The sequence below is a fragment of the Phyllobates terribilis genome, unplaced genomic scaffold, assembly GCF_046119375.1.
Source record: "Phyllobates terribilis strain yellow unplaced genomic scaffold, ASM4611937v1 Scaffold_12__6_contigs__length_324123572, whole genome shotgun sequence".
Taxonomy (NCBI): domain Eukaryota; kingdom Metazoa; phylum Chordata; class Amphibia; order Anura; family Dendrobatidae; genus Phyllobates; species Phyllobates terribilis.
Genome location: NW_027362772.1, coordinates 230,853,424 through 230,867,796, shown reverse-complemented (window position 1 = coordinate 230,867,796; position 14,373 = coordinate 230,853,424). Strand labels below are relative to the sequence as shown.

General features: G+C 43.5%; 1 protein-coding gene across 1 annotated transcript in view; it reads right to left on the bottom strand.

The window, feature by feature from the left end:
* Positions 1 to 14,373, bottom strand: part of GPR153 (G protein-coupled receptor 153) — a 169,212-nt gene that overhangs the window by 10,163 nt on the left and 144,676 nt on the right. The window contains exon 5 of the mRNA XM_073656697.1: positions 14,103 to 14,287. Within this exon, the coding sequence (XP_073512798.1) occupies positions 14,103 to 14,287 (185 nt within the window). The remainder of the gene's footprint in view (positions 1 to 14,102; positions 14,288 to 14,373) is intronic.

Sequence of the window (14,373 nt, the reverse complement as noted above, 5' to 3'; positions counted from 1 at the left end):
AAGTTAAAAGCATTAGGGGACATAACAGGTCCCTTCAATAATTCAAAAAAAGGTTCCTTTAAGACTTTGATACAAATGTTACATAGACCCTTAACAGCAGAGAAAATTGATGTATGACCCTCTCAGAAAATAATCATCTCATAGATCAACGTATAAATGTATATTTCAGACTACTGAATATGATAACATTTGTCGAACCTCCCCCTAAAATATCTAAAATTTATATATATTTTTGATTCATTTAATTTTTGATGGAACAGATAAAATCTCCAAATTTTGGACACTTTTTGTCTTGCCTTAGATCCTGACATACACAGGTTATTGCAATACAAATACCGCGGTATGCCGACGTCTTCTTTTTAAAGCAATGCGTCTTTTATCATTTCTCACAGAATTTACATGGAGTAAGTAGAAATGCAATTACACATCCACCATATTCACCATAGTGATCCAGACACATAAGTACGGTGTAGATGATCCTCTGCGCTCAGCAGAGCCGACAATATAAAGGGCAGAGATCCTTCTTGACACTGAAGGAATCCACACCTGTGGCGACATTTTTGGGAACTTCCCCTTTTTCAAGCATGTCATTTTCCTTCCTTCCTTTTAAAGGATCCACCCTGCAACAACCTCCACCAATCTCTTACAATGAATATAAAACAGGTATGATCATTACAATCACAATTGCCGTAGTTATAATTAAGACCAAAGCAAATCTGCATGATACTCAGTAAATCCTTCTCGGTATATTATACTAATTTGGTGCAAATTTATTTTCCTACAAATATACATGATGAAATAGATTAAATAGAGAGAAACACCGAATGTAGGATCCAAAAATCAACAAAACAATCATAGAGAAAGATAAAAGACCTTTATTTCAACAAATTGTTATGCTGGCACTACAAGCACAAGACTTGTAGTGCCACTTTTTGTCCGAAACGCGCGTCGGGTTGCCCTGCACTACTTGGTTTTCTTGGATCGCTTCGGTCAGGTACGTACTATACCCCTGCCCTCCCCAAGTCCCATATTTTTCCAACTAGAGGGGTTTCTTTATGATGTTTGCTGATGCTCGTTGTTCATTTTCTCCATTGCGCTTTATTGATACGTTTTTCTGCATCTAATTCATCATGCATATTTGTAGTAAAATAAATCTGTATTAAATTAGTATAATATACCGAGAAGGATTTACTGATTGCCATGCAGATTTGCTTTGGTCTTAATTATAACTTCGGCCCTACCGAAGTAGTGACCCTACCTGTTTTTATATTCTTTTGAAGAAATTGGTGGAGGTTGTCGCAGTGTGGATCCTTCAAAAGGAAGGAAAGGGATTAGGATGACGTCAGTGTCAGACGTGGGGTGTCTGGGGCCCACAGGAGGAACTGATCCTCAGGGCCCAGCCTACAGCTATATGCAAATACCTGATAGTCAATATCCACGTTGTAGTGGAGCGTCTGCTGTAAATCACAGGCGGCTCCTGCACATCTACTGTGCACCGCTATAACTGGGATGTACAATTACTGTAGTTTGCATTAAAGGGGTTCTTTGGTTAAAACAAGTAATCACCGATCCATGGGATCCACAGGATAGGTGATAACTTACTGATCTTTTGAGTCCGAACATTGGAAACCACACCGATCGGAAGAATGGGGAAGTTTTATCCCTGACAGGACACGTATCCCCATTTTAAAATGCAGCGGCAGGTGGGACGTCTGACCGCAGATAAATTCATTCTCTTTGGGGCTTCCAGAAAAAAAACAAGAGCAGCCACTGAGAGAATGAATGGATCAGTGGCAAAGTCGCACATGAGCTCCAGTCTAATGGGGATAAAAGCTCCACATTCTACCAATCAGTGCGGGTCCCAGCAGTCAGACCCCCACTAATCAATAATGTATCACTTATCCTGTGGAGAGGTGATTACTTGTTTTCCCCAGAGAACCCCTGTAAGTGCATCTTGTTCCAAGTATTTAATCACTAATGGAAATAAAGAATCTTCTCCTAATTAATATCAGAGAGAACAAATGACCGCCATACACAACACAATCCACTATACCAACACCAATAGTACCACATACAAGGGAGAAATACTGCCACACCATGACTGGACTACATATTACCACCACATAGTGACCGAATAATACTACATACAAGGGAGAAATACCACCACACCATGACCAGACCACATATTGCCACCACATAGTGACCGAATAATACCACATACAAGGGAGAAATACCACCACACCATGACCAGACCATATATTACCACCACTACCACCACATAGTGACCGAATAATACTACATACAAGGGAGAAATACCACCATGCCATGACCAGACCACATATTACCACCACATAGTGACTGAATATTACCACATACATACCATCACACCATGACCAGACCAGATATTAACAGCATATAGCGTCCAAATAATTCCCCATCATTTCTCTCCCCCACCTCCATAATTGCTCTCCCCCATCCCCATCATTGCTCTCCCCTCACGTCCTCCATCATTGCTCCCTCCCATCCCCATCATTGCTCTCCCCCACCTTCTCCAACATTGTCATATCTCCCCTACCTTCTCCATCATTGTCATATCTCCCCCACCTCCTCCATCATTGTCATATCTCCTCCATCATCGCCATATCTCCCCCCACCTGCTCCGTCATCATTGCCATATCTCCCCCCACCTGCTCCGTCATCATTGCCATATCTTCCTCCACCTGCTCCATCATCATTGGCATATCTTCCTCCACCAGCTCCATCATCATTGCCATATCACCCCCCACCTGCTCCGTCATCATTGCCATATCTCCCCCCACCTGCTCCGTCATCATTGCCATATCTACCCCCACCTGCTCTGTCATCATTGCCATATCTCCCCCCACCTGCTCCGTCATCATTGCCATATCTCCCCCCACCTGCTCCTTCATCATTGCCATATCTCCCCCCACCTGCTCGTCATCATTGCCATATCTCCCCCCACCTGCTCGTCATCATTGCCATATCTCCCCCCACCTGCTCAGTCATCAATGCCATATCTCCCCCCACCTGCTCCGTCATCATTGCCATATCTCCCCCCACCTGCTCCGTCATCATTGCCATATCTCCCCCCACCTGCTCCGTCATCATTGCCATATCTCCCCCCACCTGCTCGTCATCATTGCCATATCTCCCCCCACCTGCTCCATCATCATTGCCATATTTCCCCCCACCTGCTCCATCATCATTGCCATATCTCCCCCCACCTGCTCCATCATCATTGCCATATGTCCCCCCACCTGCTCCGTCATCACTGCCATATCTTCCCCCACCTGCTCCATCATCATTGCCATATCTCCCCCCACCTGCTCTGTTATCATTGCCATATCTCCCCCCACCTGCTCCGTCATCATTGCCATATCTCCTTCCACCTGCTCCGTCATCATTGCCATATCTCCCCCCACCTGCTCCGTCATCATTGCCATATCTCCCCCCACCTGCTCTGTCATCATTGCCATATCTCCCCCCACCTGCTCCGTCATCATTGCCATATCTCCCCCCACCTGCTCCGTCATCATTGCCATATCTCCCCCCACCTGCTCGTCATCATTGCCATATCTTCCCCCACCATGTCATATCTCCTCCCACCTCCTCAATCACCATTGCTCTCCCTCAAAAAATAAAGAGCAACTTACCTCTCAGCGTGCTCCCCTGCAGCACTGTCCTCTGCTTCCTGCCCGGCATCTTTCTCCCTGACACAGGCTCGCGCTGCATGATGACGTCATCAAGCAGCGCGAGCCTGTGTCAGGGAAGAAGCGCCGGGCAGGAAGCAGATGACGGATCCCTCCAGCTCCGCTGCCATTTTTCTCCTGTCGGCAGTGGAGCTGGAGGGATTGCTCCCTGCCCGCCACACAGGATGAGGGCAATCTCGCCATGGGCCCCCCCGGAGCCTGGGGCTCCGAGAAGCAGGCCAGATTGCCCTCATCAGCCACACTGCAAGGGCTCCTGACCCTCCGGGCCCTTGCAGTGCGGAGCACCGGCGGCCATGATAACCAGGGGCCCCCATGCGTCCTGCTTGGGGGCCCGCTGAGGACCCGGGCCCACCGGAGAATTCTCCGGTGTCCCGGTGCCCCAGTCCGATCCTGGATGACGTGATGGAAAAAGGGGAGGATCCCAGAAACGTCAACACAGGTGCAGATTCCTTCAGTGTCAAGCAGCGTCTCTGCTCTTCATATTGTCATTGATCACTATGGTGAATATGGTGGATGTGTAATTGCATTTATACTTACCCCATGCCAAATAAGATCTCATGCTTTGCACTGAGGAGAGGCAACAGCCCGAAACACAGTGTCAGAAAATAGAGATTCTGCAAGGCTCGTTAAAGGGTCAACATTGACTTTTAGAATTGTTACTTCCATCAGGTTTCACTAGAGTTCAAGTCCTCTTCCTCTCTGAAAAGGCAATTTGCATATATAATTTCCCTTTCCCAGAGGAGCATTGCAAGGCCTATAAGTTTCCTTACTCTGACATGCCAGGTCTGGCTTGTCTCTCTCCACAAGGAGAAACGTTAACCCTGTATACCCTACTTACCCCATGTAAATTCTATGATAAATGATAAAAGAAGCATTGCTTCCAAAAGAAGACATCTGTATACCCCGTTATTTGTATTGCAAGAATTATAGCAGCATTGCGGTGAGTTCTGACGGGTGTAGAGTCATCAATCTGAAAGTCTGGTTTCTGTCATATACAGGTTATTCTAATATTGCACATCTACAGCAAGCAGCAATCAGTATCAAAATAACATTTGCACCTGTAGAACTTTTAGCCATAATAATATAAAGTTTTTTTCCTTTTAGTTCAATATACCAAATGAATGATTAGTTCTGAATTTTAGATAAATAACCCAAGCCAGATGTAAAATGATAAGACAATGGCACATCAACGCATGCAGATTGAAATAAAAAAAAATTGCACATGTTGAATTAATAAATCGAAGCTTAATAGCCCTGAAGATAAAAATAATCAGGTTAATTCCACCACCAGCGAGAGTTTACAAGCCTCTGGATTTTTTGCAGTAGACTGGAATGAGGTACACAAGAGAGATGGATGGGCATGGGTTTGGTTGCACTTGAAGCCCCTCCTTTGTAATAAAACAAAATAAATAAAAAAAAGAATTAGAGGTAAGAAACAGACCAATCAGAATTTAGAAAGCAGAAGTCAAAGATTGACAGACATGTCCCAAAAATAAACAAAATAGCACAAGACACAAGGGCAGCGGAAGTGCAAGCAAACAGTCCATAGAAGTGTCAATTCCTTGATAAAACAAAGCAAAAATTAAAAGTAAAATTACAAAAAATTGTTGTTTTTTTTAACCAAATCAGAAACATAATTTTAGAAATAACTAAAATTCTGGAAAAAAAAAATAAAAAATATTACGTGCAAATTGTTAAATCCCTCTGTGCTGCCATTCTTCATTTTGCCCAGCATAATAATCATGTATACTAAAAATAACAACAAGAACACAATAGTCAGACATTCAAGAATAAGAATCCCAGATCGAATGCAACATGAAAATTCCAGCAGATTTTGACAAGATAAAGTAAAATATTAAAGTGAAGTCAAAAATTAAGATTAAATGATAGAATCATGGTTAGGTGTTTGGATATGTGTTTTCATTATGCATTCAAATCCTTAAAAAGGACACTTCTGTCAAAAATAGGTATTTTTATATTCATATTTAAAAGGGGTTATCCAGGCTTGGGACTCAAGTCTGTAGTCACTCTATGTGATTGCAGACTTGTAAATCCTCACTGTGCACACTGTCAGGATTCTCTAGTGCCACCACCGGGAGCAGGTGGTCATGTGACTGCAAGTATGCGATTTGCATACTTCTGGACACATTCCAACTAGACGTGTCTGGCCTCGCTCAAAGCAGTTGCATTGAGCAGGGCAGCGCAAGTCTAGTTGGCATGTGACTGCTTGTATGTAAATTGCATACTTGTGGTTTTCTGACACTGGAGGATCCTGACAGGGTGCAAACTGTGCGCTGTTTGGATTCACAAGTCTGCAATCACATAGAGTGACTTCAGAATGGAATCCCAAGCATGGACAAGCCCTTTAAGGAAATCTTTTTTGGGGGAATTTTCACCAGTTTTTGTTTTCAATGTTAGCAGTATTATGCATTTAGAAATGAGATAGAAATATTTTGAAATATTGTTCTTTTCAAGCAGTGAACACAGAAAGGTAAAGAGCTTGAAAAGGACTGCGGAGTAATCTCAGTTTACTGTTGCCAATGTAATAGTAGGTGAAGGAGTAGAATGGCTGACCAATTATTAGCTCTATTGCTCTCTTGATAACTTAATAAACATAGCAAATACAAACAGGGAAATATGGAAAAAAAGAAGTCAACTGCTCTCTTAAAGGGAATCTGTCACAGGTTTTTGCTATGTAATCTGAAGACAGCATGCTGTAGGGGTTAAAACACAGATTTCAGTGATGCCTCTCATATCAAGCTCTGTAGATTTGTTTGCTTGCAATGATTGTTTTAGCACCAGGAGCTTATCATTGCTGGGACACAGCAGTGTGCATGATAGTCTGACACGCCCCCTCCTGTGATAGGCAGCTCACTGTCTATGAACATTGTATATACAGAGCCTGGTGTGGGTGGGGTTAGCTTCCTCAGCTCTGCTGCATTGCTAAATATATAAGCTCTAATTGTGTCAGAATGGCAGCACCCAGTAAACGAAGTGATATATTGTTGAATTCAGCTTCTCTTTGCCTACATCAGGCTGCTGTCAGATGAGATAGCAAAAACTGCTGACAGATTCCCTTTAAGTAAGTATCATCACTGAACTGTAACCCAGCTTTCCCAACAATTGCAGCGGTCTCACAAGATATCATTACTGAATTGCAACCCTGCTTTCTTAACTTCTATCACAGTTTTAGCATCACTGAGCTGCAAACCTCCATTTCCATAGTCAGGAGCACTTTTTGAACATATCACCAATGACCTGCAACCCATCTTTCCCAGTATTGACAGCAGTCTCAGATCATATTAGCACTGAGATTCAAACCAGCTTTCCCACTATTTTCCAGCAGTCTCAGATCATATTAGCACTGAGATTCAAACCAGCTTTACCACTATTTTTCAGCAGTCTCAGATAATATTAGCACTGAGAGTCAACCCAGCTTTCCCAGTATTGGCAGCAGTCTCATGTCATATTAGCACTGAGATTCAACCAAGCTTTCCCAGTATTGGCAGCAGTCTCAGATCATATTAGCACTGAGATTCAAACCAGCTTTCCCACTATTTTTCAGCAGTCTCAGATCATATTAGCACTGAGATTCAAACCAGCTTTCCCACTATTTTTCAGCAGTCTCAGATCATATTAGCACTGAGATTCAACCCAGCTTTCCCAGTATTGGCAGCAGTCTCATGTCATATTAGCACTGAGATTCAACCAAGCTTTCCCAGTATTGGCAGCAGTCTCAGATCATATTAGCACTGAGATTCAAACCAGCTTTCCCACTATTTTTCAGCAGTGTCAGATCATATTAGCACTTTGCTTCAACCCAGCTTTCCCAGTATTGGCAGCAGTCTCAGATCATATTAGCACTGAGATTCAACCCAGCCTTCCCACTATTTTCCAGCAGTCTCAGATCATATTAACACTGAGCTGCAACCCAGCTTTCCCAGTACTGTCAGCAATCTCATGTCATATTAGCACTGAGATTCAATCAAGCTTTCCCAGTACTGGCAGCAGTCTCAGATCATATTAGCACTGAGATTCAACCCAGCTTTCCCAGTATTGGCATCAGTCTCAGATCATATTAGCACTGAGCTTCAACCCAGCTTTCCCAGTATTGGCAGCAGTCTCATATCATATTAGCACTGAGATTCAACCCAACTTTCCCAGTATTGGCACCAGTCTCAGAACATATTAACACTGAGAATCAACCCAACTTTCCCATTTTTTTTAAAAGGCTTTATGTTTCATTTTTTTAAACATGGTGAAAATATTAACAGTAGTAACCATTGGAATCGATAAGTATCAAGAATGTCCACTCCCATTTTTAACTGCAGTCTCAGTTAACCCAGTTTACCCATCATCAAAAGCAGTGCCAGAACACGTCATCACTGACCCGTCATCCAGCTTTTCTTGTGTCAGTGCAGTAAAAGAATAGATGCGAACAGTGAGACCGTTGGTTTACAGTTTAGTAGTGTCTTATGAGCTGCAGGGACAATCTGAGCAGTGGGAAAGCTGGGTTACAGCTCAGTTGTCTAACATGAACTGCTGTGATCATGGGACTGCTAAGTTTTGTAAAGAGGACTTCTTCCATTATACTGATCTGATACACTGCACCTCTCCTATACAGAGAGAGAGAGAGAGAGAGAGAGAGAGAGAGAGAGAGAGAGAGCGCCCCCTGGTGCAGCACAGTGTGTTAGATTAATACTGGAGGAAAGCATCTACAATTATACCAGAATCAACGTCAGTATTCAATGGCTGCCAAAGGGGAACTCTGCGAATCGCCGTTTTTTTTATGCCAAACCCTTACAAAAAGCAGCTTTTGCTTCGTTTTTTTTTGGTGCAGATTATATGTGTTATATGTCTACAGTACATGTTTAATAAAGATAGTTTCATTCACCAAAAAAGCAGCAAAAACGCCTGCATGCGTTTTTTCCAGCATATTTGCATTTCCTCATTGCCTTCTATGGTGAAAAATGCTGCTAAAAAGTTGAAGGAATTGACAAGCTGCATTTTTTAAAAAAAACAACAAAACAGCAGTATATTGTGTGCATGAGATTTCTAGAATCTCACAGCTTTTGCTCGTACTGTAAGAAATTTTTAATTTGATAAAAAAAACGCATAAAAATGCTGAAAAAATGCAACTTGTGAACATACCCATAATGAGCAAGGAAAAATCTGCAACAAAAATGCATGTAAAAAACGTGGCAAAATAGTGCCTATTTTACGCACCGTTTTTCCTGACAAGAAATGCAGAATTGGTGCAGAAATTTCTACTGCAAATACTTAAAGAGGTTGTCCACTACTTTTCTACTTTTACATTGATGACCTATCTTTAGGACGTGAGGATAGGTCATCAATGTCTGATCAACCGAGGTCCAACACCCATCACCCCCGCCGATCAGCTGTTATCGGTGTCGGTGCCGCCGGCCGGAAGTACTCACTTAACGAGCTGCTCTGTCTACTTGTAGTGGCCGCTGCAGGGTACCTCACATCTGCCTCCTATTTAAATTAATAGAAGGCAGATGTGCAGTACCCTGCGGCGGCCACTACAAGTAGACGGAGCAGCTCCGCAAGTGAGTACTCCCGGTCGGCGGCACCCACACCAATAACAGTTGATCAGCGGGGGTGATGGGTGTTGGATCCTGGCCGGTAAAGACATTGATGACCTATCCAAAGGATAGGTCATCAATGTAAAAGTATCAATGTAAAAGTAGTGGACAACCTCTCACTTATGACTTGATCTAGTGGGGGCAGAATCTTGCTAGTTTGGGATAATTTAGACTGAATAATATTTTAGCTGTTTTTTACCATTTGGATGTAGGAAAGAATGTTTTTATTCACTGAAAGCAGAAATGCTTAAAATGGCAAAGGGTTAAAACATAAAGTATGTTACAAAGTTGTAGAACTTTTCATTATACAATGATTACGTGCTTCTTACATTAAGCTCCTTTAAAGGCTACATGAAGAAAGGGAATTCATTGAAAAGGACATAAATCCCCCAAAACACAGAAATAGTAGCCATACTTACCAATACTAAGGTATTGCGGTACCTTAGTATTGTGCCCAGGTATGGCTGCTTTTTCTTCTGTGATGTTTTTATGAAGAAGGGACTGGTTAATAATCCTATTCATTTTATTAAGATGTGCATTGAACTGGGATCTTCAAAACTGAGGGCCCCGAAAATGTGCCTGCGCCTTACTTGTGTTTCCACAATTCACTGTTAATAAGACTTAAAGAGTAAGCGTTATTTTAATTTTTATTTCACAAATTAATAGTACACATGAAAATAAGCAACTTTGTAATATATCTTATTAGAGAAATCTGATTCTTTTTCCTCCTGGACTGATCATTCACTCTCAATTCTCCGGTAAAATCTGTATTCAGAGAAGACAGATGATCCCATTACTGAAATAGGAGATGACAGTTGGTGCTTTTAAAATTCTACGAAGAGGGGAGCATCCAGAGACAGACACAGACATTCCTGGAGAGGAGCTAGAGGCAGACACTGACATTCTAGGGAGGAGCTAGAGGCAGACACAGACATTCTATGGAGGAGCTAGAGGCAGACACTGACATTCTAGGGAGGAGCTAGAGGCAGACACAGACATTCTAGGGAGGAGCTAGAGGCAGACACAGACATTCTAGGGAGGAGCTAGAGGCAGACACAGACATTCTAGGGGGGAGCTAGAGGCAGACACAGACATTGTAGGGAGGAGCTAGAGGTAGACACAGACATTCTAGGGAGGAGCTAGAGGCAGACACAGACATTCTAGGGAGGAGCTAGAGGTAGACACAGACATTCTAGGGAGGAGCTAGAGGCAGACACAGACATTAGAGGGAGGAGCTAGAGGCAGACACAGACATTCTAGGGAAGAGCTAGAGGCAGACACAGACATTGTAGGGAGGAGCTAGAGGTAGACACAGACATTCTAGGGAGGAGCTAGAGGCAGACACAGACATTCTAGGGAGGAGCTAGAGGCAGACACAGACATTCTAGGGAAGAGCTAGAGGCAGACACAGACATTGTAGGGAGGAGCTAGAGGTAGACACAGACATTCTAGGGAGGAGCTAGAGGCAGACACAGACATTCTAGGGAGGAGCTAGAGGTAGACACAGACATTCTAGGGAGGAGCTAGAGGCAGACACAGACATTAGAGGGAGGAGCTAGAGGCAGACACAGACATTCTAGGGAAGAGCTAGAGGCGGACACAGACATTCTAGGGAGGAGCTAGAGGTAGACACAGACATTCTAGGGAGGAGCTAGAGGCAGACACAGACATTCTAGGGAGGAGCTAGAGGCAGACACAGACATTCTAGGGAAGAGCTAGAGGCAGACACAGACATTCTAGGGAGGAGCTAGAGGTAGACACAGACATTCTAGGGAGGAGCTAGAGGCAGACACAGACATTCTAGGGAGGAGCTAGAGGCAGACACAGACATTCTAGGGAAGAGCTAGAGGCAGACACAGACATTGTAGGGAGGAGCTAGAGGTAGACACAGACATTCTAGGGAGGAGCTAGAGGCAGACACAGACATTCTAGGGAGGAGCTAGAGGTAGACACAGACATTCTAGGGAGGAGCTAGAGGCAGACACAGACATTAGAGGGAGGAGCTAGAGGCAGACACAGACATTCTAGGGAAGAGCTAGAGGCGGACACAGACATTGTAGGGAGGAGCTAGAGGTAGACACAGACATTCTAGGGAGGAGCTAGAGGCAGACACAGACATTAGAGGGAGGAGCTAGAGGCAGGCACAGACATTCTAGGGAGGAGCTAGAGACAGACACATACATTCTAGGGAGGAGCTAGAGTCAGACACAGACATTCTAGGGAGGAGATAGAGGCAGACACAGACATTCTAGGGAGGAGCTAGAGGCAGACACAGACATTCTAGGGAGGAGCTAGAGGCAGACACAGACATTCTAGGGAGGAGCTAGAGGTAGACACAGACATTCTAGGGAGGAGCTAGAGGCAGACACAGACATTCTAGGGAGGAGCTAGAGGCAGACACAGACATTCTAGGGAGGAGCTAGAGGCAGACACAGACATTATAGGGAAGAGCTAGAGGCAGACACAGACATTGTAGGGAGGAGCTAGAGGCCAACACAGACATTCTAGGGAGGAGCTAGAGGTAGACACAGACATTCTAGGGAGGAGCTAGAGGACAACACAGACATTCTAGGGAGGAGCTAGAGGCAGACACAGACAATAGGGAGGAGCTAGAGGCAGAAACAGACATTGTAGGGAGGAGCTAGAGGCAGACACAGACATTCTAGGGAGGAGCTAGCGGCAGACACAGACATTCTAGGGAGGAGCTAGCGGCAGACACAGACATTGTAGGGAGGAGCTAGAGGCAGACACAGACATTCTAGGGAGGAGCTAGAGGCAGACACGGACATTCTAGGGAGGAGCTAGAGGCAGACACATACATTCTAGGGAGGAGCTAGAAGCAGACACAGACATTCTGCTCCAAGTTCTTCTGAAATGACAGTTACAGTTCTCCATAGAACAATATGAGCACCAACTGTCATCTATTTTAGTAAATGGAAAATCTGTCTTCACTGGATACCAGTGAATTGAGAATTTTAAGAATTAAATATTAGTCTATGAGGAGAAAGAAGTGGATTTTTGTAATAAGATACAGTACAGACCAAAAGTTTGGACACACCTTCTCATTTATAGATTTTTCTGTATTTTCATGACTATGAAAATTGTACATTCATACTGAAGGCATCAAAGCTATGAATTAACACATGTGGAATTATACACTTAACAAAAAAGTGCGAAACGAATGAAAATATGTCTTATATTCTAGGGTCTTCAAAGTATCCACCTTTTACTTTGATGACTGCTTTGCACACTCTTGGCATTCTCTTGTTGAGCTTCAAGAGGTAGTCACCGGAAATGGTTTTCACTTCACAGGTGTGCCCTGTCAGGTTTAATAAGTGGGATTTCTTGCCTTATAAATGGGGTTGGGACCATCAGTTGTGTTGTGCAGAAGTCTGGTGGATACACAGCTGATAGTCCTACTGAATAGACTGTTGTATTATGGCAAGAAAAAAGCAGCTAAGTAAAGAAAAACGAGTGGCAATCATTACTTTAAGAAATGAAGGTCAGTCAGTCCGAAAAATTGGGCAAACTTTGAAAGTGTCCCCAAGTACAGTTGCAAAAACCATCAAGCGCTGCAAAGAAACTGGCTCACATGAGGACCGCCCCAGGAAAGGAAGACCAAGAGTCACCTCTGCTTCTGAGGATAAGTTTATCCGAGTCACCAGCCTCAGAAATCACAGGTTAACAGCAGCTCAGATTAGAAACCAGGTCAATGCCACACAGAGTTCTAGCAGCAGACACATCTCTACAACAATTGTTAAGAGGAGACTTTGTGTAGCAGGCCTTCATGGTAAAATAGCTGCTAGGAAACCACTGCTAAGGACAGGCAACAAGCAGAAGAGACATGTTTGGGCTAAATAACACAAGGAATGGACATTAGACCAGTGGAAATCTGTGCTTTGGTCTGATGAGTCCAAATTTGATATCTTTGGTTCCAACCACTGTGTCTTTGTGCGACGCAGAAAAGGTGAACGGATGGACTCTACATGCCTGGTTCCCTCGGTGAAGCATGGAGGAGGAGGTGTGATGGTGTGGGGGTGCTTTGCTGGTGACACTGTTGGGGATTTATTCAAATTTGAAGGCATACTACCACAGCATGGCTACCACAGCATCTTGCAGCGGCATGCTATTCCATCCGGTTTGTGTTTAGTTGGACCATCATTTATTTTTCAACAGGACAATGACCCCAAACACACCTCCAGGCTGTGTAAGGGCTATTTGACCCAGCAGGAGAGTGATGGGGTGCTACGCCAGATGACCTGGCCTCCACAGTCACCAGACCTGAACCCAATCGAGATGGTTTGGGGTGAGCTAGACCACAGAGTGAAGGCAAAAGGGCCAACAAGTGCTAAGCATCTCTGGGAACTCCTTCAACATTGTTGGAAGACCATTTCCGGTGTCTACCTCTTGAAGCTCATCAAGAGAATACCAAGAGTGTGCAAAGCAGTCATCAAAGCAAAAGGTGGCTACTTTGAAGAACCTAGAATATAAGACATATTTTCAGTTGTTTCACACTTTTTTGTTAAGTATATAATTCCACATGTGTTAATTCATAGTTTTGATGCCTTCAGTGTGAATGTACAATTTTCATAGTCATGAAAATACAGAAAAATCTATAAATGAGAAGGTGTGTCCAAACTTTTGGTCTGTACTGTATATTATAAAGTTCTTATTTTCATGTCTACTATTGATTTAAAAAATAAATAAATAAAAATTAACATGACGGTTACTCTTTAATAACTTTTAAGGTAAGAACATCACCTACCTGAAGATAGTGCATTTTATCTTCTTGAGTCTCCTTCATAGGATACATCTGCGGGATTCCCCTTTCTAAAGCCGAAAAGTCATACTTGGTAATACGTTCCATGGCCATGATATCACCCCCATAATTGTAGTCATAGGGTCTTTCATATATGAGATCAGAGTGCACTCCACCATCAGGACTGTTGTCTGTACAAAATACAAGAGATAGAGAAGGTGTAATGTGATGTCCATGTACCACCCATGAGCACCAACCAAGAGCACCACCCATGAGT